The sequence below is a fragment of the Nuphar pumila genome, chromosome 11 (assembly GCF_984573655.1).
Source record: "Nuphar pumila chromosome 11, dmNupPumi1.hap1.1, whole genome shotgun sequence".
NCBI lineage: Eukaryota > Viridiplantae > Streptophyta > Magnoliopsida > Nymphaeales > Nymphaeaceae > Nuphar > Nuphar pumila.
The window spans coordinates 6,124,958-6,150,787 of record NC_143259.1 but is presented as its reverse complement, the minus strand read 5'-3'; the positions used below and the strand labels follow the sequence as shown (position 1 = coordinate 6,150,787).

The window sequence follows — 25,830 nt, the reverse complement described above, 5'->3', positions numbered from 1 at the left end:
CGTAGTTTAGTGTTTAAAACCTTAAACATATACATGCACACACATTTCATTGTTGTTCTATGATTTTCTATTTTTTAATCTTTTGAATTTTAAAATATTTTTGGATGCATATCTTATGATACAATACAGTAATGTCTGAACTTGTATTTTAGATCTTTCTGACATACCATCTAAATATTCGTTTGGACTGAACCCAACATGACCAACATTTGAGACATTGAGAATATATATATATATATATATATATATATATATAAAAGAGAGAGAGAGAGAGAGAGAGAGAGAGAGAGAGAGAGAGAGAGAGAGAGAGAGAGAGAGAGAGAGAGAGAGAGAGAGAGGTGTAATAAACATTGGAAAATCCGTTCTATATGAATCTTGTCAGTCAAAAAGCAAGCAACACTTGTTTGTGGCAATGCGTGTGAAAATGAACTGCATTTATGAAACTTGTGTATGTGGTATGGATTGACATTAAGAATCTTTTTGTTTCTTCCACAGGTTGACTACCGGGAAATGCAGTATGCCAAAGGAAGAATTCCTCAGACATTCCTGAGAAGGGAAGGGCCACCAACAGAGCGAGAACTCTTATGTGGTCGTATAATAGATCGATCCATCAGACCTCTATTTCCTAAAGGCTTCTTCCATGAAATCCAGGTTAGATTCATGCATTTCATTTGTGTGTGTGCACATATATTTATTTATTCATGTGTATTATGTTTTATATGACTGGTGCTATTTTGTAGGTGTCGACAGAGGTTGTTGCTTTTGATGGTGTGCAACATCCAGATGTAATGGCCGCTAATGTATCATCTGCTGCTTTAATGGTATCAGATATACCTTGGAATGGTCCAATTGGAGTAGTGCGTGTTGGGCGAATCGATGGAAAATTGGTTGTCAACCCTGATGTGGATGAGGTAATGTTTATATTTGTATAGGTATTTGGATAGTCTTCAAATCTCATTGAATCAACTACCCATGTTCTTCTAAGGGCTGATCGACTTAGAAACTTTTCATCCCTGTCTTTCATTAGTAGGTTAGGCTTGTAAATGTGTCTAAGCAAACCTCGTAATTATGTAAGTTGGATCTTTGCCTACCTCTTTGAAGCATTGGATTTGTGATCCTTAGACCTTTAAGGAAATAATACATCAAACAGTACATCATGTAACATAAAATAATTGTCTTTTTATGAGTTGGTTCTGCAGCTTCTGCTTCATGCACATGGTGGTCGAACTTTCACTAGCCAAATGCAACAAGGTCTAGGATGTAGACATCCTCAAACATAAAGTGCTTCACAAGCACGCACTCACAAATCTCACAGAAGAATCACAAGGATTCACAGTCTAGTTCACGAGACACTCTAACAATATAAAATAATGAGATTTGATTTATCGATTAGAATGCTTAGGAAACATACTTATAAGGGCTTTAACCCCTATTTATAGAATAATACAAAAAAACTATTAGACCTTCCTAACGACTAGCTAGAGGCTAACTAGTTAGCTAGCCTGATTGCAAAAGTTCCTTAAGGTACAAGAGTTGTATCTATCTCTCTCTCTCTCTCTATATATATATATACATATATATATATACATATATATATATATATATATATATATATATATATTAGGATATGTCTTTTGTGCGGATGTGCATACAACATCAATAAGTTGAAACTCATAGGTCCAAGTTTAACTCGAGTTGACCCTGCAGATGTGTTCAACATAATTAATTTGTCAGGGATCAACCCTTAGGTTACTTTCTTTTTTCCCGTAAGAAAACCTTTTTTTAAGCCATGAAAAATTGGTGCATTATGAGCATTGATTTTTGACTCACTAAAAAGACCTGTACATACATCGGATTCCAGTGATTCAAAAGTCGATCCCTACCAAACATATCATGGAGATCATATCTACAAGGTTAGATTCACTTAAGAGAATATGAGCAATAAGATATTGCTCGTTTCAACTCATTGATACCTTATGTGCATCCACGCTAGACTTATCCACATATATTTATCTATATAACAAAAGAAGATTGAAGAAAGAAAGAAAAAATATATCTACCCTAATCCCAACTCTACCATATCTAAAAAGAAAAATAATACATGTACAAAAGTATATACATACATCATAAAGCTTCTCCTCAAACTCTTTTTGATGACGAAGTTCCCTGCCAAAGCAGGTAATCTCCGGGTGGGGTCATCGACACCCAAGCCCTTACGAAGCCCACCAATGAAAGGCACCTGCACACCCGTTGGGAGTCGAACCTGGGACGAAGGGGTTAGCACCTTCTCCCCAAGCCTGCTACCACTTGGGCGACCTAGGCGGGTGTAAACTTCTCCTCAAACTCATGGCTGTATAACCAAAAGTCTTGGTGAAGGAAATTCTTTAGTAAAGAAATTCACCAATTGATAATATGATAAGACTTATAGTAGAGAAACTTTCTTCTGGACAATCCATCTTGATGAGTATTTAAACATTGCCCAGTATCTTTCTCAAAACATTCAAGGTTATAGATATAATCTTTTTCCGATTTTTTTACATATCTAGACTTGAAGTTTTTCTATGAGAGATATTTCCTTGGCTATCCAAAAGTTTTTTAGGGATATGACCAGAAATAATAAGTCCTATCGGTTCCACAATATATCTATGTTTCTCTTCATCTTAAACCATTTTGCTAGGGTGTATTACGACAAAATGTTGATGAGTTGTTCGGTGAGAACCAAGATAATCTTTGAAATATGAGAAACAGCCCCAAGTATGCCTATTATACTCATCAACAAAAATCATATAATTGTTAAAACTGCTTTGGGTTGACAGTTTTATCGTGAATATCGAGGAGGACTAGAGAAGAGAGGAGTGGGGATTTTCCTTGGAATCGGTAGCCACAGATTTTCTGTGTTGCTGCACTAAACATCATTAGAATAAAATAGGTTTACAAACCCTTTTTACAATGGCAAGATTGCCCTTGGTTAGTGATGTATAATACATTATAATACAGCATACACGTGCACGTTCTCTATATGGATATGGATCTTCTACTGGATCCATATCTGATATGTATTCTAATGCCCTCCCTCAAGTTGTGCATGGGATTGAACCATGTGCAACTTGTTCTTCAGATACCTAAAGCGGTTACTTGTGAGACCTTTTGTGAACATATCAACAACTTGGTCTTCTGAAGACACATAAACCGATTCAATCTCTTTGTCTGCTATCTTTTGTCTGATGAAATGTTGGTCAATCTCAATATGTTTGGTCCGACCGTGATGAACAGGATTAAACGCAATTTGTATAACACTTCTATTATCACACATGAGGATTGAACTTGAGATACTCTCTCCCATCTCTGTAAGGAGATGCCTAATCCAGGTTACTTCTGCTGTGGTAGCTGCCATAGATCTATATTTTGCCTTCGTGCTAGACCTTGCCACAACTTTCTGTTTTCTGCTACTCCATGAGATAAGATTGCTTCTAATGAAAACACAGTATCCTGAAACCGACCTCCTTTCATCTGGGTCTCCTGCCCAGTCAGCGTCTGTATAGGCCAATATGTCATGTTTCGGTGTTGCCCATGAAGATTGAGCATATTTGAGTCCATCACCCACCGTGCCTTTTAGATATCGGAGAATACGTTTGACGGCATCCATATGACCAGTCTTTGGTTCATGCATAAACTGAGATACTTGATTTACAGAATATACAATGTCTGGTCTAGTAAAAGTAAGATACTGTAACATGCCCACTAAACTGCGATACTTGCTTGCATTATGATACAACTCGCCATCACAAATGCTGAGTTTTTGATTGACAACACTGGGTGTAGGCACAGGTTTGCAATCTGTCATTCTTGCTTTGGCCAAAAGATCAAGAGTGTATTTGTGTTGAGTTAATGACATTTCTCCATCCTGTCTGTCCACCTCTACACCAAGAAAATATCTTAGCTTTCCAAGATCTTTCATCTTGAATCACATACTCAGCAAAACTTTAATTTATTGAATATGCTCTGGAGCATTACCAGTGACCACTATATCATCAACATATATAAGCAAGAAAACCACATTGGTTCCATCCTTGTATATGAATAAAGAATGATCTAGTTGGGAATGAATAAAACCGTGGTTCTGAATCTCTGAGGAGAAGCTTTCAAGCCATGACCTGGAGGCTTGCTTTAAACCATACAATGCTCTGGTTAATTTACATACATATTCTTTTGGGTCTCCCTCTGCATAACCTTGAGGTTGCTCCATATAGACCTCTTCTTTTAAGTCCCCATGAAGAAATGCATTTTTGACATCAAGCTGACTAAGGCTCCACCCATGTTCAATAGCCAGGCCGAGGATAATACGAATGGTTCTCATTTTCACTACTGGGCGGAAGGTCTCATCATAATCTTCACCATATTCTTGGGTGAAACCTTTGGCAACAAGACGTGCCTTGTATCGTTCAATGCTTCCATCCGGTTTATATTTAATCTTATACACCTATTTTGAGCCAACAACATTTTTATCTGGGGGACGACCAACTATCTCCCATGTTCGACACTCATGAAGTGCCTCTATCTCCTCATTCATCGCCTTAATCCATTTGTTAGATTGAACAACTTGACAAAACCCTAGTGGTTCTTCATGTTTTTCAATCTTGGATAGAAAAATCTTAAAATTCATAGAGAAGTTATCGTAACTTACCCATTTTTCAATTGGATGCCTTATCCTGCTTGATCTTCTTGGTGCCTCTCCGTTATTGGGGAATGTCATGTGTTCTCCAACAGGTGCATCTGTTTGCGCTCTGGGTCTTCTGGTGTAGACATTCCCTTTGTATCTCTGACATTCTGTTTCCGACACCTTATCTGAAACCGTCTCATCATGTATGTTTTCAGAAGCCAAAGTGGTACATTCAACAGCATGTGAAATAAGTTCAGCACATAGCCATGGATTATACCAATTATCAGTCATATCACCATGTTCACGATCATAGTTGGCTTTATTTTCTGGAAAGCTATTTTCATCAAAGATAACATTTCTGGAAATTCTGATCTTCTTATTGATAGGGTCATAACACCTGTACCCGTTGTGTTCATCTGCATAACCTACAAATTGGCATATAGAGGCTTTGTCTTGAAATTTGTTTCTCATGGATTTGTCAACATGTACATAACATGTGCATCCAAAAACTCGTAACTCATCATAATTAGGTTGTATACCAAAGAGAACATAATAGGGAGACTGATTTTCAAGGATAGGCATAGGAAAACGATTTATCACATGAGTGGCAGTGTGAAAGGCTTCTGTCCAAAGGTTGATGGGCAAATTACAACCATGCATCATACTCATTGCACTTTCCACAATATATCTGTGTTTACGTTCAGCAATTCCATTTTGTTGTGGAGTATACTGGTAAGAAACTCTACTATGTATCCCATTATCTTGGAGGAAATCTAAAAACTCTTTGGAGGAATACTCACCCCCTCCATCACATTGGAGAATTTGAATATTTTGGGAGAATTGATTTTTAACATAGGCATGAAAGTGACGAAAAATAAGAAAAACCTTAAGGATTGGGAGCTGGACCCCAAACATCAGAACATATTATCTCAAAAAGAATAGAAGATCTTTTATTTTTTTGATGAAAAAGAAGTACACGACTCTTGCAAACTTGACAACTGAAACACTTTTTATTCTTTAATGAAAGTGAAACAGACTCTGAAAGAAAACCATTGGACACTAATTTTTCAATAAAGACTTGACTACAATGACCAAGATGAGAATGCTAAAGATCTGGCTTATTACATTTGGATAAACTTAGGACGTTTTCAGAGACATGATCAGACTTGGGCTTCAAGACACTGAAGGCTTGATCTTCATTGAAGACATATATGTTTCCACGTCGCTCTTCTTTAGCGAACATCTCCTTCGTTTGAAGATCTTTGACAAAGATAGAAGTAGGAGTAAATTCCACAAATGAATTGGTAGAGTCAACAAGTTTAGATACAGAGACAATGTTTTTCTTTATATTTGGTGCATGAACAACATCAGATAAAGAAATAGATGACTCAGACAAACGAATAAGGACATTGCCTATGTTTGAAATAAGGTGGTGAGTCCCATCTCCAGTTACAATATTAGATTTTCCAGAATGGGGAACCAAAGTAGAGAATTTACCTGCATTGCCAGTGACATGAGTCACTGCTCCGGAGTCAACATACCATATTCCATCATCATTCTGTTTCAAGTTCAAGTTGGCCATCACAGATAAGAGAAGATCCTTAGCATCATCACTAACCCAAAAAGTATGTGCAGTTCCTGGTGTAGCAATATTTCTATTATTTTGCGCTCTGTTTCGATTCTGTGGGTTGAACCAACAGTTGACTTTGATGTGACCCCGTTTATTACACTGATAACATGTAGGAACATTCCTTGAAAAACTGACTGTGGAATTTGGTGTAGGTAGTAATCCACGTCCACCCTGGATGGCAGTTCCCCTGCCTCTGCCACGTCCTCCTTGTGCTCGATCAACTATCATCCCTGTGGCAAGAACCTCATGTGTAGATGATTGTCCAGTTGAAGCATCAGACATGCTCTTCAGAGTCATTTCGTATTGAAGGAGTTTGACACGTAATTCCTCAAAACTGAGTAATGTAGGTAAACATAATAAGGAGGTCACAAGGACATGATATTGTGATCCTAAGGCATTCAATGTTTGTTGCACCTTTTCTTTATCTGATACTGGATATCCAACCATGGCTAACTGGTTCGTAATGCTTTTAAATTGATTTAAGAATTCAATAATGCTCATTGCCTCCTTTCTTAACATCTGAAATTCGCGTTTGAGAAACCACACTTTAGCCTCTGATATCTGAGAATATGTCTGAGCTAAAACCTCCTACAAAACTTTGGATGTGCAATCATCAGGAATGAAAATCAATATATGTTGAGATAATGTGGAAGTGATGTATGCAACAAGAGCCTGATTGCGCTTCATCCAAGAAACAAATGCAGGATTGCGGATAGTATTCAGCAATCCTCCATCTTCTTTGGCTTCGGTTATGATAAATTTTGGAGGTATTGGAGTAGAGCCATCCAAGTGGCCTGAAAGGTCTTGACTACGAATAAAAGGAGCAATTTGCCTTTTCCAAGTTAGGTAGTGTTTGGTAGTTAATTTTTTTGAAACTAGCTGTCCAAGGAAGTTGGAAGAAAGACCCGAATTGCCTGAAGTATCCATTGGTAGCTTGTTGACAACGGGAAGACACAGCTTGCCTGAAGTATTAGTGACTGAAACTGAAATGAAAACACTTGTGGCTGAAGCAACAAAAGGAAGAAAAAAAAACGACAGAGTAATGCAAGATAAAAGGTTAAGTAGAAGAGAATAAAGCCGACGTGACAAAGCAGTTTTCAGACTAGCAGTAACGTGATGTTCAGAACTGATAGAGAAGAAAAGCAGAAAATAACGACAACGTGGGAAAGAAATAGTTGGCGTGATATGGGAATGAAACTGAAAGGAATCTCAACGAAAGAAAATAGAAGAAACAGAGGATGATGTTGACAGAAAAAAAGTATTTCAGCAATAGGAGGAAGAAAACAAAGGACTCGGCTGAAGGGGAGAAAGAAATAAATCAGACGTGACCTGTTTGTAAACTCGACTGAAGAGGAGGAAGAGCAGAAGGTTTGGCTCGACTGAAGAGGATGGAGAAAGAGCAGACTCGGCTCGTCTGTGAACTCGACTGAAGGTTAGGCACGGTAGGTCGTGGAGCAGGCCCTTTCACGATCCCTAATGAAGAAGCAGGCTCGACTGAAGTAGGCCTCTTTCACGTTCCTGATGAAGAAAAAGACTCGGCAGATCGTGGAGCAGGCCCCTTTCACGTTCTCGATGAAGAGAAAGACTCGACTGAAGGTTTGGCAGATCGTGACCAATGGGGCAGACCCTTTCACGTTCCCTGATGAAGGCACTTTTACGCCCAGATCAATCGCCGCTCTGATACCATGTTAAAACTGCTTTGGGTTGGCAGTTTTATCGTGAATACCGAGAAGGAGGAGTAGAGAAGGGAGGAGAGAGGAGAGGGGATTTTCCTTGGAATCGGCAGCCACAGATTTTCTGTCTTGCTCACTAAACATCATTAGAATAAAATAGGTTTACAAACCCTTTTTACAATGTCAAGATTGCCCCTGGTTAGTGATGTATAATACATTATAATATAGCGTACACGTGCACGTGCTCTATATGGATATGGATCCTCTACTGGATCCATATCCGATCTGTATTCTAATAATAATAAACAACACCCCTTTTGAGAAGAGCTGGTCCCGTATATTTGAGTGCATCAACTCAAAGGTTTAGAAGATACAATTCCTAGGTAATGTTTATATTTTTTCCATAATAAATTCAGTTCAAGAAATATCGTTGAGATCACAAAAATTCTTTAAGCTGGGCAAGTGTTTAAGTTTGGATACATTAAGGTGTCTAAATCTTTTGTGCCTTAAGAATAAATAATCTTCTTGGGCAATATTACAAAATGCATATGGTATTTGCAAAGTATCATGAGATACAAATCACCTACTTTATAGCCTTCCCCGATCAGCTTCATTGACTAGTAATCTTGCATCCAACAACAATTTGATGAGAAGGGGACATTATACCCATAAAGAAAGTTTAAGTTTAATTCGGCAATATATCTAACTTTTGGTACATAAAATCCTTTGGGATTTTCAAAAGATTTTTGAAAACTCCCAATTCCCTTGACATCCAAATTGGTTCTCTTCGCAGTTGAAACATGAGGGATATGAGTTGGCATGACAATCAGTTAATAGGGACTCGGCCAATGTCATATGAAAAGAGGTTCCAAAGTCTAAGAGCCAAGATGTGTTACTTAGAATAGAACTTTATGTAGCAGTTGACATCTCTAGGACTTTTGTTTATTTCATGATTCGAGTCAACAATGACAACCTAGGCTTTTCCCCTTTTGAGTTTTGGCGATTAGGCCAAATGTGCCCAGCTTTTCCATAATTTTGACAGGTCACCTTTCTTGAGCCTCCAATATTTTATTTGGCAAAGTACGAAGGCTTATATGTCTTGATGGAAGCTTTGAGTCTCAATTGCCAAGAGTGTGTCTCTGCTTTTTTTTTACTTTCAATCATACCGAAACAAGTCTCTTCAAGATTCGGTTTAGTTAGAGTCTCATGAAAGGGAGTCACACTCGATCGATGCGACAAAGATGACTTGATATTCTCAAATTAAGGTTGCAAGCTGTTAAAAAATTAGAGGCCCTTTCTTCCTTAATTTGATTCTGTGTCGTCTCAATGTTTTTAGCACCTTCCCATTTACATGCTCAAATTTAGGTTGCAAGCCATTAAAAAATTGGAAACAATTTCTTCCTTAATTTGATTCACTGTGTCGAGCACCTTTCATTTAGCCTCTAGTGTACCCAATTCATCCTGTAGTTGACATAGAGCACTATAATATTCTATAATGTTTTATCCCCTTGCTTGCCAACACTCTCTCTTGAAGATGATACCTATGAGCTAAGTCTCTTTCTGTGAACATTCCCTTGAGAAAGTCCCATGCCTCATTTGCTCTTTTAAAATTGGCCAAGTTAGTGCAAATGGAAATATCAACATTATTTATCAACCAAGATAAGGATCTTGTCATTTTTCCATTCTCTAATCCATCACCCTTTTCTCATACTCTTGAGTGGACTTTTCTTTTTCTTCTCATTCAATAATCTTAACTTGATCAGTTTCCACTTTTGTAAGTTTGTGTTGAGGTTCGGGAATACATGCATCAGCATATCCCATAAGCCTCTACTAGCGATATGATTTTCCATCACTGAATCCCACACCAAGTAGTTGAAGCCATTCAATTTGAATGGAGAACTGTAATCCCTTATTTGTCAGCTATGACAAAGAATGACTGAAGAAGGCAGAAGGAAGAAGAAATGAATCAAGGACACGAGCTTCAATATGGAATTTCGTGGGACCATGAACACTTGAAGCTTTGATACCACAAGTAGTTGAAGCTACTGATCCCACAAGAAGTCACAAGCACTCCAATCATGAAAAGGGTCCCCAAGCATCAGGCGCCAAAGGCGTTGATGCCATGCAATAAAGAGGTCTAGGGTGTAGTGATCTTAGTTGTCAAAGGCGGAGCCTAGGCGATGAGCCCTCTAAAAAGACTAGGCAAGGCCTAGGTGGTACCCCAAATATAAAAAATAAAAAAGACACAAAATATGTAAATAAACTACTAAAATTAATAACAAACATGAATACAACATAAAATTAATCAACAATAAGCAATAGACAAATAATATGTTGTCGAGCACTGTAAAACAATTATATTACATAAAACAGCCAAATGGATAACTCATACACTTATAGATTATATATGAATTAAGTATATATATATATATAAATATAATTGTATATATAATATAAATACATAATATTGTAAATTTATAATATATGTTTATGATATGTTAATATATATAATTATATACAATTACATAAAAAACATATGTATGTGTGTGCAGCTGCTCATCAGACCGAGAGACTACCTTGGCTAGGCCGCCTAGGTGGCGCCTAGGATCCGCCTTTGACAACTAAGCGGAGGGGTGAAAGGAGGAGGAAAAAATAAAAAAAAAGGTAAAAAAAAAAACAAAAGAAGAAAAAGAGAGAATAAAAAAAGAAAGCTTTTTGGGGGGAGGAAAAAGAAAAAGAAAGAAAGAAACAAAGAAAAGAGATAAATGTTTTTTTAAAAAAACATGACAATTATGTCCCTGTGGCTTAGGCATGGACAGCCTAGGCAACCTAGGTAAAAAAACAGGCCCCTACTGCCTAGACCCATAAGCCTAGGTGGTGGCTGTACGCCTAGCCAGCCTAGGCACTACTTTTGACAACTAAAGTAGTGATCCTCAAACACAAAGTGTTTCACAAGCGCACAATCATAAAATCTCACAAAAGAATTACAAGGATTTATAAGAGCAAACACTCTCACAATATAAATTAATGGGATTTTGTTTATCATTTAAAATGCTTAAGATATCGTACTTATAAAGTGGTTTTATTCCCTATTTGTAGCACACAAGTGAACTGGCTGTTAAGAGGTCTAATAGTGCTAGTCATTAGACCATTCTCTAGGTGAATGAAATGGTAATGTCTAATTACTAGTCTGATTGTAAAAGTGTCCTTAGGCACAATAATAAAAAATATAAAATACAAAGAAAGAACAAAACAAGAAAGAAAAAAAGAGGCAAAACTAACTTTAACTCTATCATATTTACGAAAGAGAAAAAAATCTGTGTAAAAAGTACATGTATGCTTTATAGCACCAGTTTGTTCAGCAAATTAATAACACCAACACTTTTGGGAAACATCAATCTTCAATGCATTGGGCATTCAAGCCTCTTTTGGAAATTTAGCTTCAAAGTCTCTCTTTTTGATCTAAAATTAGAAGTATCTTGATGGATTCATAACAAAATCAGATATTTGTGGTTTTACTTGAAATAAAGAATTATGGAATAGAACACCAATATTATGCCAGATCTTTCATGGTTTTATTTGAAATGAAGAATTACGGAAGAAAACACTAGCATGATTGGCCTATTTTCATAGATACTAGTTAGATGCCCCTTTGTTTGCAATTCACTGGTCAATCATATTTGTGGGCTTCTTTGTGGTTTAAACTTCACAGATCTCTTTCATGCTTGCGTGAATGCATTCATGTAGGTGGGCAAGCGTGTGTCTGTGCGTCTGTGAGTGCAAATGTGGGTGTGTATGCGTGTCTATGTGCATGTCTATTTATGTGTGTGTGTGTGATATCTGTGCATGTGTGCACATGCACAGGCATGCATTTGTGTATGTCTATGTTCTATCTTGTAATATTCTTTTCTTCTTAATATTTTCCAGCTTAGCTTAAGTGATCTTGACCTAGTGTACTCATGTACACGAGACAAAACTGTCATGTTAGAAATCCAAGCTCGGGAGATCACAAATCGAGATTGCATTGATGCTCTGCATTTTGCACATGCTCAGGTGAGAGATGTTCCTCAAGGAAACTATTGTCATTATATTGATAGTTATACTAATGGGCTTCAAATTCTTGGTATGTTAGGCTAGCAAATTGATTGATCCTCAAATAAGACTTGCTGCTAAGGTGAACAATATGAAGAAAGATGTTAAGCTGTTCACGATAATGGATAGTACACTTGAGAGAATCAGGAATTTGTCAGAGACATCTATTGAGAAAGATTTCTTTGTCCCTACGCATGACAAGGTGGTTTATTACTATTGTTGATCTTACTTCTATTGATGACTATTCATATCATATATGTCCATGTATCACCTTGGTATTTTGAGACTGTATCTGTAACTGTATGCCAAAACAATTATGTTAATACTTTGTCGACTAGTCTCTCTAAAACTGCACTTTGTTCATGTAGGAATAAATAATGATATGAACTTTTTAAGCTTAACACTTATTTGACATTGCATTTCCTTTTATGCATGAAATTGTTCAATTGACAGCGTGAACGTGGAAAAACTTGGACTAAGATTACAGAAGACATGAAAAGGATACTTGAGGAAGAACGTGATGAGGAGAGCTTAAAAGTTCTTCCAAAAGCACTTGACACGGTTCGAAAAAAGGTGAGAAACTTTTGTAAATGTGTGTCGTTTTATATTATCTTCCCACAAATAATTTGTAATAATGATATTTGCCACACTCTTATTTACTTGATGGAAATGTTTTTTTATAAAAGTTCCTTTTAAAAGTTTTGTTCTTTAATTTTTTACTTTCATGGCAGTGTATTGTATTTTCACTCTCAGTTGATGTTGCATGAGGCACAGACTTATTTTATTCTTAAACTCAAAGGATAGTTTGGTTTCTAGTCCTTGTAAGCACTTGTATGTTTTTCAGGCATTCATAATATATGGCTTTCAAGATTGACTCAATGTTTTTAATCAGAAGATGTACGTTGATTTCCTTGACAGAAATGGTTTTTTCCTGTTCTCCATCGAGTTTCTTGTCTTGGAAATATCTTAGGCATATTGTGAAGTATTTCATATGAAATATTGGATGCTGTTTAAGTGATGAGTTTAACCGGGTTAAATTTTGTTGAGTAATTTAAAGCTGCCTGACTAATCAGCTGTGTAGAAAATCTGTCTTTCAGTAATCACATTGAGCCGCGAGCTTTCTGTAGGCAGACTTGGTACTGGAATCATTCAGTTGACCTTTATCTAGTCAAAGTGATCAGAATTGTTTCATTCTTGATTTATGTAACAGAAATATATAAGATGACAAAATGTGTTCTAAGAAAAAGGAGAAAAATGACTTCTTATACCTCAAGCAGGTTTTTGAAACACACACATATAGGGTCGGCAATTGACTGTATGATCTAGCCTTGAGTCCTCTTTTGTACATGCCTGATATCAAGTAAGAAGAAGAGGAGGATACACCAAAGAAGATAAGAGAGAAGCACACAAGAAACTTCAATGATTCTAAAATGAATAGTTACAACAATATAGTGGGAGACACCCCTCCATGGCACTATAAGACATAAATCGTTGACTTCAACTAATTAAGAAAATACAAGAATACCCTATAAATAATGATATGTACAAGGGTTTGCACACAGAAAAGTAAACCACATATTACACTTCTGCACACCTCTTCTCAAATTTGAGATTATGCGAGAGGAATCATCCCAAGTTTCGAAAGAAATAACTGAAAGTGTAATGAGCCAGGGCTTTTAGTGAATATATCTGCGCTTTGCTTTTTTGAGCCCACATGCTCTAAAATATGATCCCATTCTCATATGCCCTCCTAGTAAAGTGACAATCTATTTCAATATGGTTCGTCCTTTCATGGAATTCCGGTTTCTTTGCAGTATGAATGACACTCATATTGTCATAATACAAGAAGGTCCTTTCACAAACAGAAACACCTAACTCCCCCAGAAGCCATATAATCTCAGCTGTAACCTGTGTTCCTGTAGTGAATAATGCAACTTGTTGATGCTTTCTGCTCTTCCACGATATTAGAGAGCTCACAATAAAAACATAGAATCCCACAGTGGAGAACTGATCTTGTTTAGATCCTTCAAAGTCCGCAGCACAAAAGGCTCTAATGTCTTAAGTATAGGACGGTGAGAAAAACATTCCAAAATGCATGGTATCCTTCACATATCTAATGATTCTAAGATCAAGGTAAACCAATCAGGGATAACTCATAAATTGGATGACCACATGGACTGCATAAGTGATATTGGACCTTGATATTGTCATATATCAAATTCCCAACTGGATGCCTATATACAATTGGATCCTCAAGCTCAACCCCATCTTTGGCCCTCAACTTTATGTTTGATTCCTTAGGAGAACTGATTTTCTTGGAGTCTTCTACCCAAAAAACATTTAACAAGACCTGGTGAAAGTTTGTCCGTATTTATTAGGCAAAAGTTAAAACCATGCATAAAAAAAAACTATCATCATTTTATAATTTGGGGTAACTCCATATAATTTCAGAATTCTAGATGGCATGAGATTGATTTGATAGATGGCCATACATACTGCATATGCTCAATAATCTTTAGGTAGACATCCATCAAACAACAAAACTCTAGTAGTCTCTAGAATATGCCTATTCCTGCAAGAGATTTTCAAACATAATGCTAATATATTCTCCCCCAAATTAGTACGAAAAACTTCAATTTTAGCTGCAAATTGAGTTTCAATCATGACACAAAACTTCTTGAAAATGTCAGAGTTTATTTTTATTTTGCTAATATTTTTATTTTTTATGAAGTAAATCCATGTAAATCTTGTACTGTAATCAATAAGGGTGACAAAATACACTGAACACCCTATGCATAAAATTTGTGAGGGACCCAACAAACCTAAGTATACAAGATCAAATGGACTATCAAGATGCCTTCGATGGCTTGAATAAATCCTTGGTGAGGGAACCTGTGCTGCGATTGCCGGACCACGCAAGACCTTTTGAAGTCCATACAGATGCTTTAGACTTCGCCATTGGTGGAGTTATCATGCAAGAAGGACATCCGATTGCTTACAAGAGACAGAAGTTAAAGGATGCTGAGAGGCGCTACACGGTGCACGAATATGAGATGACGGCCATCGTGCACTACCTCAGGACCTGGCAGCACTACTTTCTGAGTGCTCAGTTTGTCGTCAAGACAGACAATGTCGTCACGAGCTATTTTCAGACATAGAAGAATCTGATGCCAAAACAAGCTTGGTGGCAGATGTTTTTAGCTGAGTTTGACTTTGCCTTAGAATACGAGGTTGGGAAAATCGATGTAGTTGTGGACGCCTTGAGCTGCAGGGTTGAACTGGTGTGATCATTGCAAATTTTTTCTTTTTGATTCCCTCTTTTCCTTCTCTTTGCCTTTCTAGCCTCTATTTTCCTTTTTGAAGGGGAAATAAAAGATAGAAAAGAAGAGAGAAGAGAAAAGAAAGAAAAAAGAGGAACTATTTTGCAAAGGTCTCACTTGACCTTAATTTTGAAAATGTTTTGAATTACTCGCCTTCGTTTTTGAAAATTCGCAGGAAAATGGAGAAACGAGATTCGCTCGTCGGTACGAGGTTCGACCGTTCCTGGCGCTTTTACCAAGGCTAATCGAACCAAGGATCGAACTTATGCCTTTTTGCTTTGCCTAAATATTGTCTAAGAATTTATTCTAAGTCTAGAATGCATAAAGAATCATGCTTGTGAAAATGCAACGATGTATGTTGTTTGAGAAGAATTTTTAGAAATCTTTGGGTTTTTTCAAGTGATTCTGAAATGGCTTTGGAAAATACTTGAAGAAAATGATTTTCCAAAGTTGAAAATTGATTTGTAGGAGTGAAATTTGGTATCTAACTTGAAACTTGAGATAAATCTGGAAGAAGAGATTTGAAAATCTTGAGTTTTTGAAATGATCAAAGATTGAAATAGATCTTGATAAGAATTGAAAATGAATCTGGAATTTGAAATGGAGTTTAGACTTGGGAAATAGAATTGAAAAGTAAATGTGAAAATAGATTTTGGATTTGGAATCGAAAATCAAGATGAGATTTGAAAACGGAATTGAATTCTAGATTTAAAGAGTGAAATCAGAATGAAAATTTGAAAATAGAATTGGGTTTAAGAAATCAAAATGGCATTCGAAAATTGGTTTTGAAATCTGGAATTCAAGGTGGAATCGATTTTGAAATCTGGATTGAATTTGGATTTTGATTTGAGAAATCCAGACAGAGTGTTTAAAATTGATTTAAATTGGAAATTGAATTTCGAATCTAGAAATGAATTTGAAATTTCAAAGTTGAATTGGACTTTGAAATTTAAGTTTGAATTTTGAAATAAAATAGAATCGAGAATGGAAAAATGAATTTGAATTTATAAATGAGAATTGAAGATTGATTTGAGAAATGAGAAGAATATTTGAAAATATATCTCAAAATCACTTGGATTTTGAAATAATATGAAAAGAATTTTGAAAATATGATGTAATTCTATCCTAAATGATGAATGAGTTAAAAAGAATTTGAAATTGGGCTTTGAAAAGCATACTTCATTCATTAAATGAATTGAAATAAGATTGAATATATAATACATTTTTGACTATGGTCATAAAATGTATTATATGATAATCATATTTAAATTCAGATGAAGAATAAAATATATTTTGTTGCCTTTATAGAGTTTGGAATGAAATTAACTCTCAATATATCCTGGCTATAGCCATTGATATATATTTTGAGTTAATTTCAAATTAAACTTTGATAAAGGAAGAACAAATTAAAAAAAATATGATGATTTTTGAAAGAGATCCAGTGTGGATCCAATGTTATATCATAAAAGATAAAAATCCTAAGCATTGTTCACATTTTGACTATGGCCATCAATGTGAATCATCTGCTTAGGATTAATTACCTTTTATTAGAATGGTGCACGTGCCATTCGTGTTTCACCATTGTGGATTTTCAAAAAAATAAAAGAAAATAATATGAGATAGGTAGTTTATGATATTTACATGCTTATACATTCTAATCTAGTACTGAAAAATAAAGTTTCTCATTGATATCTAACTGTTACAATTTTCGAATCGAAATCAAGAATCCTTAGACTAGGAAAGAAAAGCAATATTTTCCAAGTATTCTTGCAAAACAGGGTTAGCTCATAGCAAAAATGTGAAAGAAACTAAAAGATTGCGTTAAGAATAAAATGCCTATGAAGAGGCCTATATGCATTTAGTGAGTGTTGTGATGAATAATGATATGCTTGAATGTATAAGCGTAATATTGAGGGAAAGAAGGTAATACAAGAAATGGATAACTAAAAGTGTGCTAGTGGTGAATGGGCAAATGAGGTAGGAGCTAAGTGCCATGGAGTGAGTGTTGTTACAGGAGGTGAATGCAGGAAATGCTGAAAATGAAAGTGTAATGGAGGGTTGTGAGAGAGTGACAAGTGATCAATACCCCTAATGAAAGTCATGCTATCCTATCGGTGGAAGGTGTGTATAGAAGCTAGAAGTGTGAAATGTGGCTGTGGGGACAGCAAGGTGGAGACATACAGTGGTATTGGGGACTGGAATTGAGTGTGGAGGTGCTAATGTGATGAACAGTGGTGGAAATACAAGTGATAGGTAGCAACATAGATATGGCTGTTAATGGGTAGTGGCATTATGATTGTGATAATGAAGAAAATATTGACAAGTGCACAGGTAACTGTAGAGTGAGCTGGGTGATAAAGAGCAGCTGTGAGGAAGGATGTGGTAGGTGACAGTAGGAAACAAAACCAAGGGGAAGGTGGAAGAGATACTGTGAAGGGTATACAGCAGCGGATCAGGGTGTTATGAAGGCGTTTGAAGAGAGTGTTTATGCAACCCAGGGAATGACATGCTGCGAGTACTTGTAGGTAAATGGTAAGGCAGCTGGAGAATGGTATGGCAGCAGGGGATGAGCTTATACTGTGCAGGTGCAGTGGGTGTTAGCAGGCAAATATGAATGTAGCTGCTGCTGTAGCTACAGTGGGTGGTGAAGAAGTGTGCTGCTATTTTTCAGACTGGAGATGGTGGAATGGGGTATATGTATGAAGTGGAGATAGTGTATAGGGAGGCTGTGGAGAATGCAGAAAGTGTTGGAAAAGAGGGGCTGTAAATGTGGGCTGGTGATGAAGGTAGGCTGGAAGTGTATAGGGAGTATACGTTGAGAAAGATTCTGGCGTTGCTATGGAGAGACAAGGCATGCACAGGTTGCTGGAAACGATCCTGTAGCAGCAGGATGGTGAGATGGCTAGCGAGGAATCATTATGATGTTGTGAGTCTTAGGTGCACAGTGGGTGTATGCTTGACAGAGGAAGATGGAGTGATGGCTGGGTACAGTAGTAATGAAGGGTTAGATATGGTGGATAGGTAACAGAGGGCACCCAGGTCATTGTTATAACAATAGATGTAGATAGCTACAAAGTGGTTGTGCTTATGATAAAGGTACGATTGGTGGATTAGCAGATTGCTGCGAGTGGTGTGCACAACAGATGGTGTTAAGGTGGGTGATATTGACAGAGGATATGAAGATGGTTGGGGGTTACAAGTGAATGGATTTGGTAGTCGGGAAACTATAGGGGAAGGGCTTTGAAGGAGGAGGCATAAAGGTAGGGAAAGTTGCTGTGAGTGATAAGTGAGACTGATACTATAAGTGGGGAATTGATGTGGCTGAAGGTGTTAGGTGAATGGGGGTAAGTGAAGGGCAGCAAGGGATGAACAGTGTGATTTGCAGGAAATACACACAGGTGAGTGATGGTGTTGGGATACCCTGTGTACTTACAAGGTGGTAAGATGGAAAGAGAGATGTTATGATCTATCACAGCCCTTGTGCCCATGTATGCACAGGACAAATAGCTGGTTGCTGTGTACAAGGTGAAATTGCGGTGAGATGTGCTGTTGTAGGTGGCACAGAGGTGGAGTTGTAAATGATGCTAAGATGGCTGTAGGTGTTTAATGCAAATGGAGGGTGTCATAACGAGAGAATGTGTTATGCTGCTGTATAGCAGGTGCTGTGGAGATAGCCACAATAGGGTAGCAGTGGATGATGTGGGGTGACTACAGCACAATGGGTATGATGCAGTAAAGAAGGGTGTAAGTATACTTGAGTATATGATGTGCTGTGAGGGTGCTGCGAATCCAGCAGTAGCAAGACACACAGTTGGCAATATTTCTTGGGGTTGGGTAATGCTGTGAAACAGCAAAGGTGGCAGCAAGTAGGGGGTATTGCTGTAGATGGGTATATGGTGGAATGTAGGGACTGGAAGTTGCTGTACTAAAGGAACAGGTGAGACATGAAGAGTGTTGTGATTGTGAAAGTGTAGGTGGAAGTAGCAATGGTGTAACGACAATGCAGTAAAAGTGCTGTGAAGGATGCTACGAAGAGCATTGGGCGTGCTGTGAGTGTTAAGCACCGGTGCAGCAGGGTATTGTGGTGACGGATTGAGGTGATAGTGCTGGGTGAATTTAAGTGACTAATACATGATCAACTTAAAAAAAAGATGAAACAGGTATGAAAGAACGAATGCTGAACAGAGAAAATATAAAAGGGAAATTCTGGTAAATCAGGGGGTGCAAACACACTGATATTTGGTCAAAACAGGTATGGAACAGGAGTATTAGTGTAATCTGACTAAATATACTCAATACCTAATATGAACGACTAGTGCAAATATGAAAGCAAATTTGATGCAACATACCATCTAACCTACGTGAAGGAATTAATGTCAACTAACGTAATGTATGAAGGAAGCTAATTATATGAACGCAAACAACTATTTGATCAAATTAACTATTAGACTTATGAAGTAACCAATGTAAATGCCACAATCAATCAAAAAATTGTATATTACAGTGACTAACCAAGAGGATTGTGAGCAATCATTTAGAGCAAACTGTAGGACTCAAACTACAGAAAGAAGAATGCAGGAGATATACAAGCATATAGACGGGTAAAATTGACAACCCCAAAACAAAAGAGCTAGTGATGGCACCGAAAATCCATATGTGAAGAAATTAGCATTAGACTTTTGGAAAATTGTATCCCGTAAGAATGCATTAGAGTGCCACATACCCGATCTTGACTGTTTGAAAGTGTGAATGCCTTGGTAATGGAGGCTGGTCAGTCAAGCCATCTCCTCATATTATAAAACCCATCTCTTCTAGATCTGGTTGAACACCTGGAAGCATGAAATATAACCGGGACCGTGAAATTCCAGGTAAAACTTCAACCCACTCTGAATTCACAATCGTATTATGAAATCCCAGGGAGTCTAGTCCATTGCAGAAGCTTATACCAACCGATCCTGTCTTCTCAACAAAGGAGATTAGATAAAAAAAAAGAGAACAGGGTCACCCTTTTCATGTGCAAGGCCATATATTAGTTATACCTTGGTAAATAAGTGCTAAGCACCAGCATATACCTAGGAAGTGGCATAGTGTGTGTGTGATAAGTGGGAAAATGAGGCATTGAAACGTTATGCTTGTGGAAACTAGTAGAATGACCCCCTATGCTGCCACGGATTCCTGATTTCCCAGGTTTTGGCATTGCAAAAGAATGGTAAGTAAGCATCTGTATGACAGAAAGCATGGTGGATCTTGTTACGAATGTCAGTGAACCCCACGTTTCCAAGGTAGCTCTTGATCAGTTTTTATGACAAAGTATAGCAAAAAAAAGGAGTTCGTATGGAGTCAGGCCAACATCTCTTAACAAATCAGGTGCAAATACTTGACAAAGATAAAAGAGATGAATTCAATTGTATAAAACACGAGGATGCAGGAAAAGAACGAACACAGGTTGAAATATAATCAAAACCCAGAACCAAATGTAAATTGGGGCTTGAAAGGTAAATTAAACATGAAGATTAAAGAAAAGAAAGAAGAAAAAGATGAGATGCGGAATTGGGTGGAATGAGAACAAAGAAAATAGAAAATATCCACATGATATAACTAACTACAAAACAGGAAAATCTGGTGTGAATAAGAAACCAGTGCATCAATCAAGACCGATCAATGATCAAAACGGAAATTCAGAAAATCTAAAAGAATATTACACGATCATTAAAGTGGAACAAAGCATTAAACGAAACATAATGAAAATGGCAAAAAACTCAGAAGAAAAACGAAAGAGAGAAAAAGGGGATAATAATAAAAAATGTTGGAATACATGCATTCCATTAGTATTGCATGTTTGTAGATCGGTTTTGCTATGAACAAACTGATGTTATAGGGATGCTTTAGTGGAAATAACTAAATAAAAGGAAGAAGGGAAATAAAATCGGAGAAATGAGATAAAGGGGAAGGAGATTATGAAGGATTTAAAGGAAATGCAACAAGAAAACGTGAAAGAATACAGAAGAGAAAGGGGAGAGTAGACCACTTACTTGTGACTGTTGTTATTGAGATCAAAGCTTCCTCGATCAATGAGAAACACCAGGAGAGGAAATGAGGAGGAGAAAATCGACGAAGATGGGGAGGTGAAGAGGCGGTCCTTTTATGTAATGAGTTTGATCGATCGGATAATACTTTCCTCCAGATTTGTTGTTGCAGGGGCTGAAATCTCTCTCGATTCAACAAAAATGGAATAAATGAGAAGGGAAGGATGGGGAAAGGGAGGATGATTGTGAAGAAGCAGAGGGGTGGGGGGTGAAAAGCGGTGAGAATGATCAGAGCCTCGATCATTGTTTTATAACTGCGGGTCGTTATGGCCTTTACAACAGGGGTCCCTTATATTTTTCAGAATTTTCAAAAAAAGGTTTTCGGAAAAAGAGTTTTCAAAAGGGATTTTTGGTTAAGAAAGGGATTTCAGAAAAGGAGGGCAAACTAATTTTTCGAGTTTTAAAGGAAAGACGCGAAAATGTAAGGAAAATGTGAGGATTTTAACAAGCGGGACCCAAATGAGTTTTTTGAAGCATTTTTGTAGATTTTTTAATTTTGAGATATAAGGATTTTCAAAAATGAGGTTTTTGCGGAAAATACATGATTTATTTCAAAAAATGAACTCCAAAATTTATCTGGATCCAAGATTTTTAGAAAATATGGATTTTGGATCTCGAATTGAGATTGGATCCAGATAAAACATCTGATAAAATTCAAAGAATTGATTTTTTGAACAATAAGAGAACCGAGATCAGAATTGGATCCGGATATCCGATCTGGATCTGAGATTAGGTCAGATATGAAATTGAGTCTGGATTCCAGTGAATCCGAGAAATAAATGGAATTTTGATTAAAAATTGACCTGATTTATTCAGAGAACGGGCCCAGGGGCGAAAAGGGATTTTTTTTGGATTTTTTGAAAAATTTGGGGTGTTTACAAATGGCTGCTGCGCGTGCGGAGCCTTCTGAAGTGCATTTGGATGGCGCTTTGCTGGACCACATCCGCGAAGGTACGCAGCAGGATCCGACGGTGCAACGCCTTGTTTATCTGGCGCAGGCAGGGAAGAATCGACGATTTTGGCTACAGTATGGCCTCCTTGTGACAAAAGGAGGACACATCTTCGTGCCGCGGTGGGGAAGCCTCCGTCGAGAATTGCTTAAGGAATGCCATGATACATTATGGGTTGACCATCCTGGTCAGTAGTGGACCTTAACACTCCTTGAGCACGGCTACTATTGGCTGCAGATGAGAGCCGACGTGGAAGGGTACGTGCGAACGTGCCTCGTTTGCCAGCAAGACAAGATGACCAACCAAAAGACCACCGGTCTCCTTGAGCTTCTACCGATTCCAGAACGTTCTTGAGAAAGCATTTTCATGGACTTCATTGTTAGTCTGACGAAGGTAGATGGCACCAACTCCATCTTAGTGGTGGTTGATCATTTATCAAAGTATGTCACCTTCATCTTAACTTCTAAGGAGTGCTCTGCAGAGTTGTTTGTAAAGCATGTGGTGAAGCACTGGGGCATACCAAAGATCATTGTGAGTGATCGCGAAGCTCGCTTCACAAGCAAGGTCTGGCGTGAAGTATTTTCGCTACTTGGATATGATTTGCTATTTTCAACAAGCTTCCATCTGTAGACCGATGGACAAATAGAGCGCATCAACGAGATACTTGAGCAGTACCTTAGGCATTTTGTTAGTGCCAATTAGAAAAATTTGGCAAAGCTCCTTGACGTGGCACAATTCTGTTACAATCTACAGAAAAGCGAGTCTTTAGGCCACAACTCGTCTGAAATAGCCACGGGGCAGCAACTGCTGACCCCACACACTCTTGCCGCGCAGGAAAAGGGAAGGCCATCCTTCGCTTATCAGTTTGTTCGAGACATGCACGAGCATAATGAGTTGACGAAGACATTCTTACACAAGGCAACAAAGAGAATGAAGAAGTGGGAGGACAAGCATCGTCAGCCTGTTGTGTTCCAAGTTGGGGACCAAGTGTTGGCGAAGCTTTATATTGGTCGCATAAACATCTTCCGCGGGCGGTATCGTAGACTGATAAGAAAGTATGAAGGACCATTCACCATCACAAAGAAGGTGGGCAAACTGGCGTACAAGCTGGAGTTGCCCTTAGATTTCAAGGTGCACCAGGTGTTCCATGTGTGCAACCTCACACAATTTCATACAGGTGACAGAGATTCAGAACGTAGCATGCCACAACGCGCTCCCATAATGTAGAGGGCCCCAACGACACAACGGGCCGAGAAGCACCTCAGTCAGATCCTTCACCACAAGGTCAACTACTTAGGCGAAGCGAATAAATACCTAGTGCAGTGAGATGAAACATTGGAACCTACGTGGGAGCGAACTTTCCGGATGAACAACCGCTACTCGGCTGAAGTCATGGCTTACCATGAAACAGATGTCGTCGAGGACGGCACATGATTTGAAGGGGGGGAGCATGTTTCCTTGTGACTTACATTGTAAAGTTGCGTCTAGAGTCTGTTTTGCTTTCGTTGAGTCTGATGTAAGCTGCTCGGTTCAGGTTAATCAATACCCCGAAGGGGCAGCCCGTATACTTGAACTGTAAGAGGCCTACGAGCTAAATTGTGAATGAATTAAATGCGTTGACCTTTTTTTTGTTCACCCTTGTTGTGATTGCTTCTTGTGATGACAATTCTTCTTGCTCTCTTGTACTCTGATTACAAGCTTCCGTGACTGGCAAGCGAGCGACAAGAAGGCTTGCAGCGGTAAGGAAGGACCGTCGCGCCATGCTGGCCTATTGAAGGAAATAGGCCCGTGACACTGTTCTACCGAGTCTCTAATGATTTCACCTTTGGAATGTCCTCCCATTTTACAATGTCAGTTATGGCTGCATATGGGCTGAGTTTGAGCCGAGCTTGGGCTAGCTCGGCTCAACTCAACAAAATATTTCAGTTTTCAAGCTCGGCTCGGGCTTGAGCCGAGCTTGAACAACTATTGTTCGGGATCAGCTGGAGCTGAACACCTTCAAGCATCAAAAAGTTTTTGAAATAATTAAAAAACAATGGGAATCGAATCCACCACCTCCCATTCAAACAACCAATGTGTTACCCATAAGGGTACATCATATTATTTTAATCTAATGGTAAAAAAAATTTGTATCTATCCTAATCTGTAGGCACTATAAAAACCATATGTACCGAGCTTAATCGTGCTAATCGAGCTTAACTGAGCTCAGTATCCTGATCAAGCTCGGCTTGTTTATGTATACCGATTTTAACCTCTTGCCCAAACTCGGCTTGTTTATTTACTCAGACGAATTCGAGCTGAGCTTGAACGGGTCGAGCAAGCCGAACTTGGTTCACTGTGCACCCCTAATGTCAGTATCATAATTGTCTTCTCCTTTTCTGGGTTTGGATTTGCTACTTTCAAGATACCAAAAATATTCAAAACCCCTAATCACTGTCCTCATAATTTCAAACCAGTATGTGAAATTTGTCCCATCAAACTTGATGGGTATAATTTGAATGTTCTCCTCCTCTATACTCACCAAACTCTAATTATAATATTCAAGAATCTCGTTCAAAGCTCAAACTACAACAAATTGAGCGTCAAATGTATTAAATTTGTTGATAAACTGAAATATATCATAGAAAATAAAAAGATGAGGAGGAAGAAGAAGAGGGGAGTTTGCTGGGAATCGACAACCACCTTTTATTTCTTATTTTTTGTGTTTAAACCCCTTGATTAGATTAAATAGGGTTACAACATGATTAAATCAGGTTATAACATTTTTACACGGACAAAAATGCCCTGTATTAGAAATACATATTCATTATAAAACTCGTGAATGGATATGGATCCTTTATTGAATTCATATCTGATCCATATTCTAATACCCTCCCTCAAGTTATGCATGGATTTGAACCATGTGCAACTTGTTCTTCAAATACCAGAAACGGTGACTTATGAGACCTTTTGTGAACATATCGACAACTTGGTCTTCTGACATAAACCGGTTCAATCTCTTTGTCTGCTATTTTTTGTCTGATGAAGTGTTGATCAATCTCAATATCTTGATCCGACTGTGATGGACAGGATTTAATGCGATTTGTATAGCACTTTTATTATCACACATAAATATCGAACTTGAGATGTCCTCTCCTATCTCTGTAAGCAAGTGTCTAATCCAGGTCACTTCTGCTCTGACAACTGCCATAGATCTATACTCTGCTTCTGTGCTAGATCGTGCCACTGCCTTCTGTTTTCTGCTACTGCATAAGACCAATTTTTCTCCAATAAAAACACAGTATCCTGAGACAGACCTTCTCTCATCTGGATCTCTTGCCCAGTCTGCATCTATATATTCTAATATGTCATGTTTTGGAGTTTTTCATGAAGATTGTATATATGAGAGTCCGTCACCCACTGTGCCCTTTAGATAATCA

General features: G+C 37.9%; 1 protein-coding gene and 1 long non-coding RNA gene across 10 annotated transcripts in view; both read left to right on the top strand.

The window, feature by feature from the left end:
- The window catches only part of LOC149821761 (polyribonucleotide nucleotidyltransferase 2, mitochondrial-like), a 122,372-nt gene that overhangs the window by 53,629 nt on the left and 42,913 nt on the right, over positions 1-25,830 (top strand). For all 9 annotated transcript variants that reach the window (XM_089980103.1, XM_089980104.1, XM_089980105.1 and 6 more), the window contains 5 exons: positions 496-651; positions 741-911; positions 11,891-12,016; positions 12,096-12,257; positions 12,509-12,628. In XM_089980103.1, coding sequence (XP_089836229.1) covers positions 496-651; positions 741-911; positions 11,891-12,016; positions 12,096-12,257; positions 12,509-12,628 — 735 coding nt within the window. The remainder of the gene's footprint in view (positions 1-495; positions 652-740; positions 912-11,890; positions 12,017-12,095; positions 12,258-12,508; positions 12,629-25,830) is intronic.
- LOC149821762 (uncharacterized) lies at positions 15,140-20,808 on the top strand. Its single transcript, XR_016426010.1, has 2 exons — positions 15,140-17,557; positions 17,589-20,808. It is a non-coding gene; the product is annotated as an uncharacterized LOC149821762 (long non-coding RNA).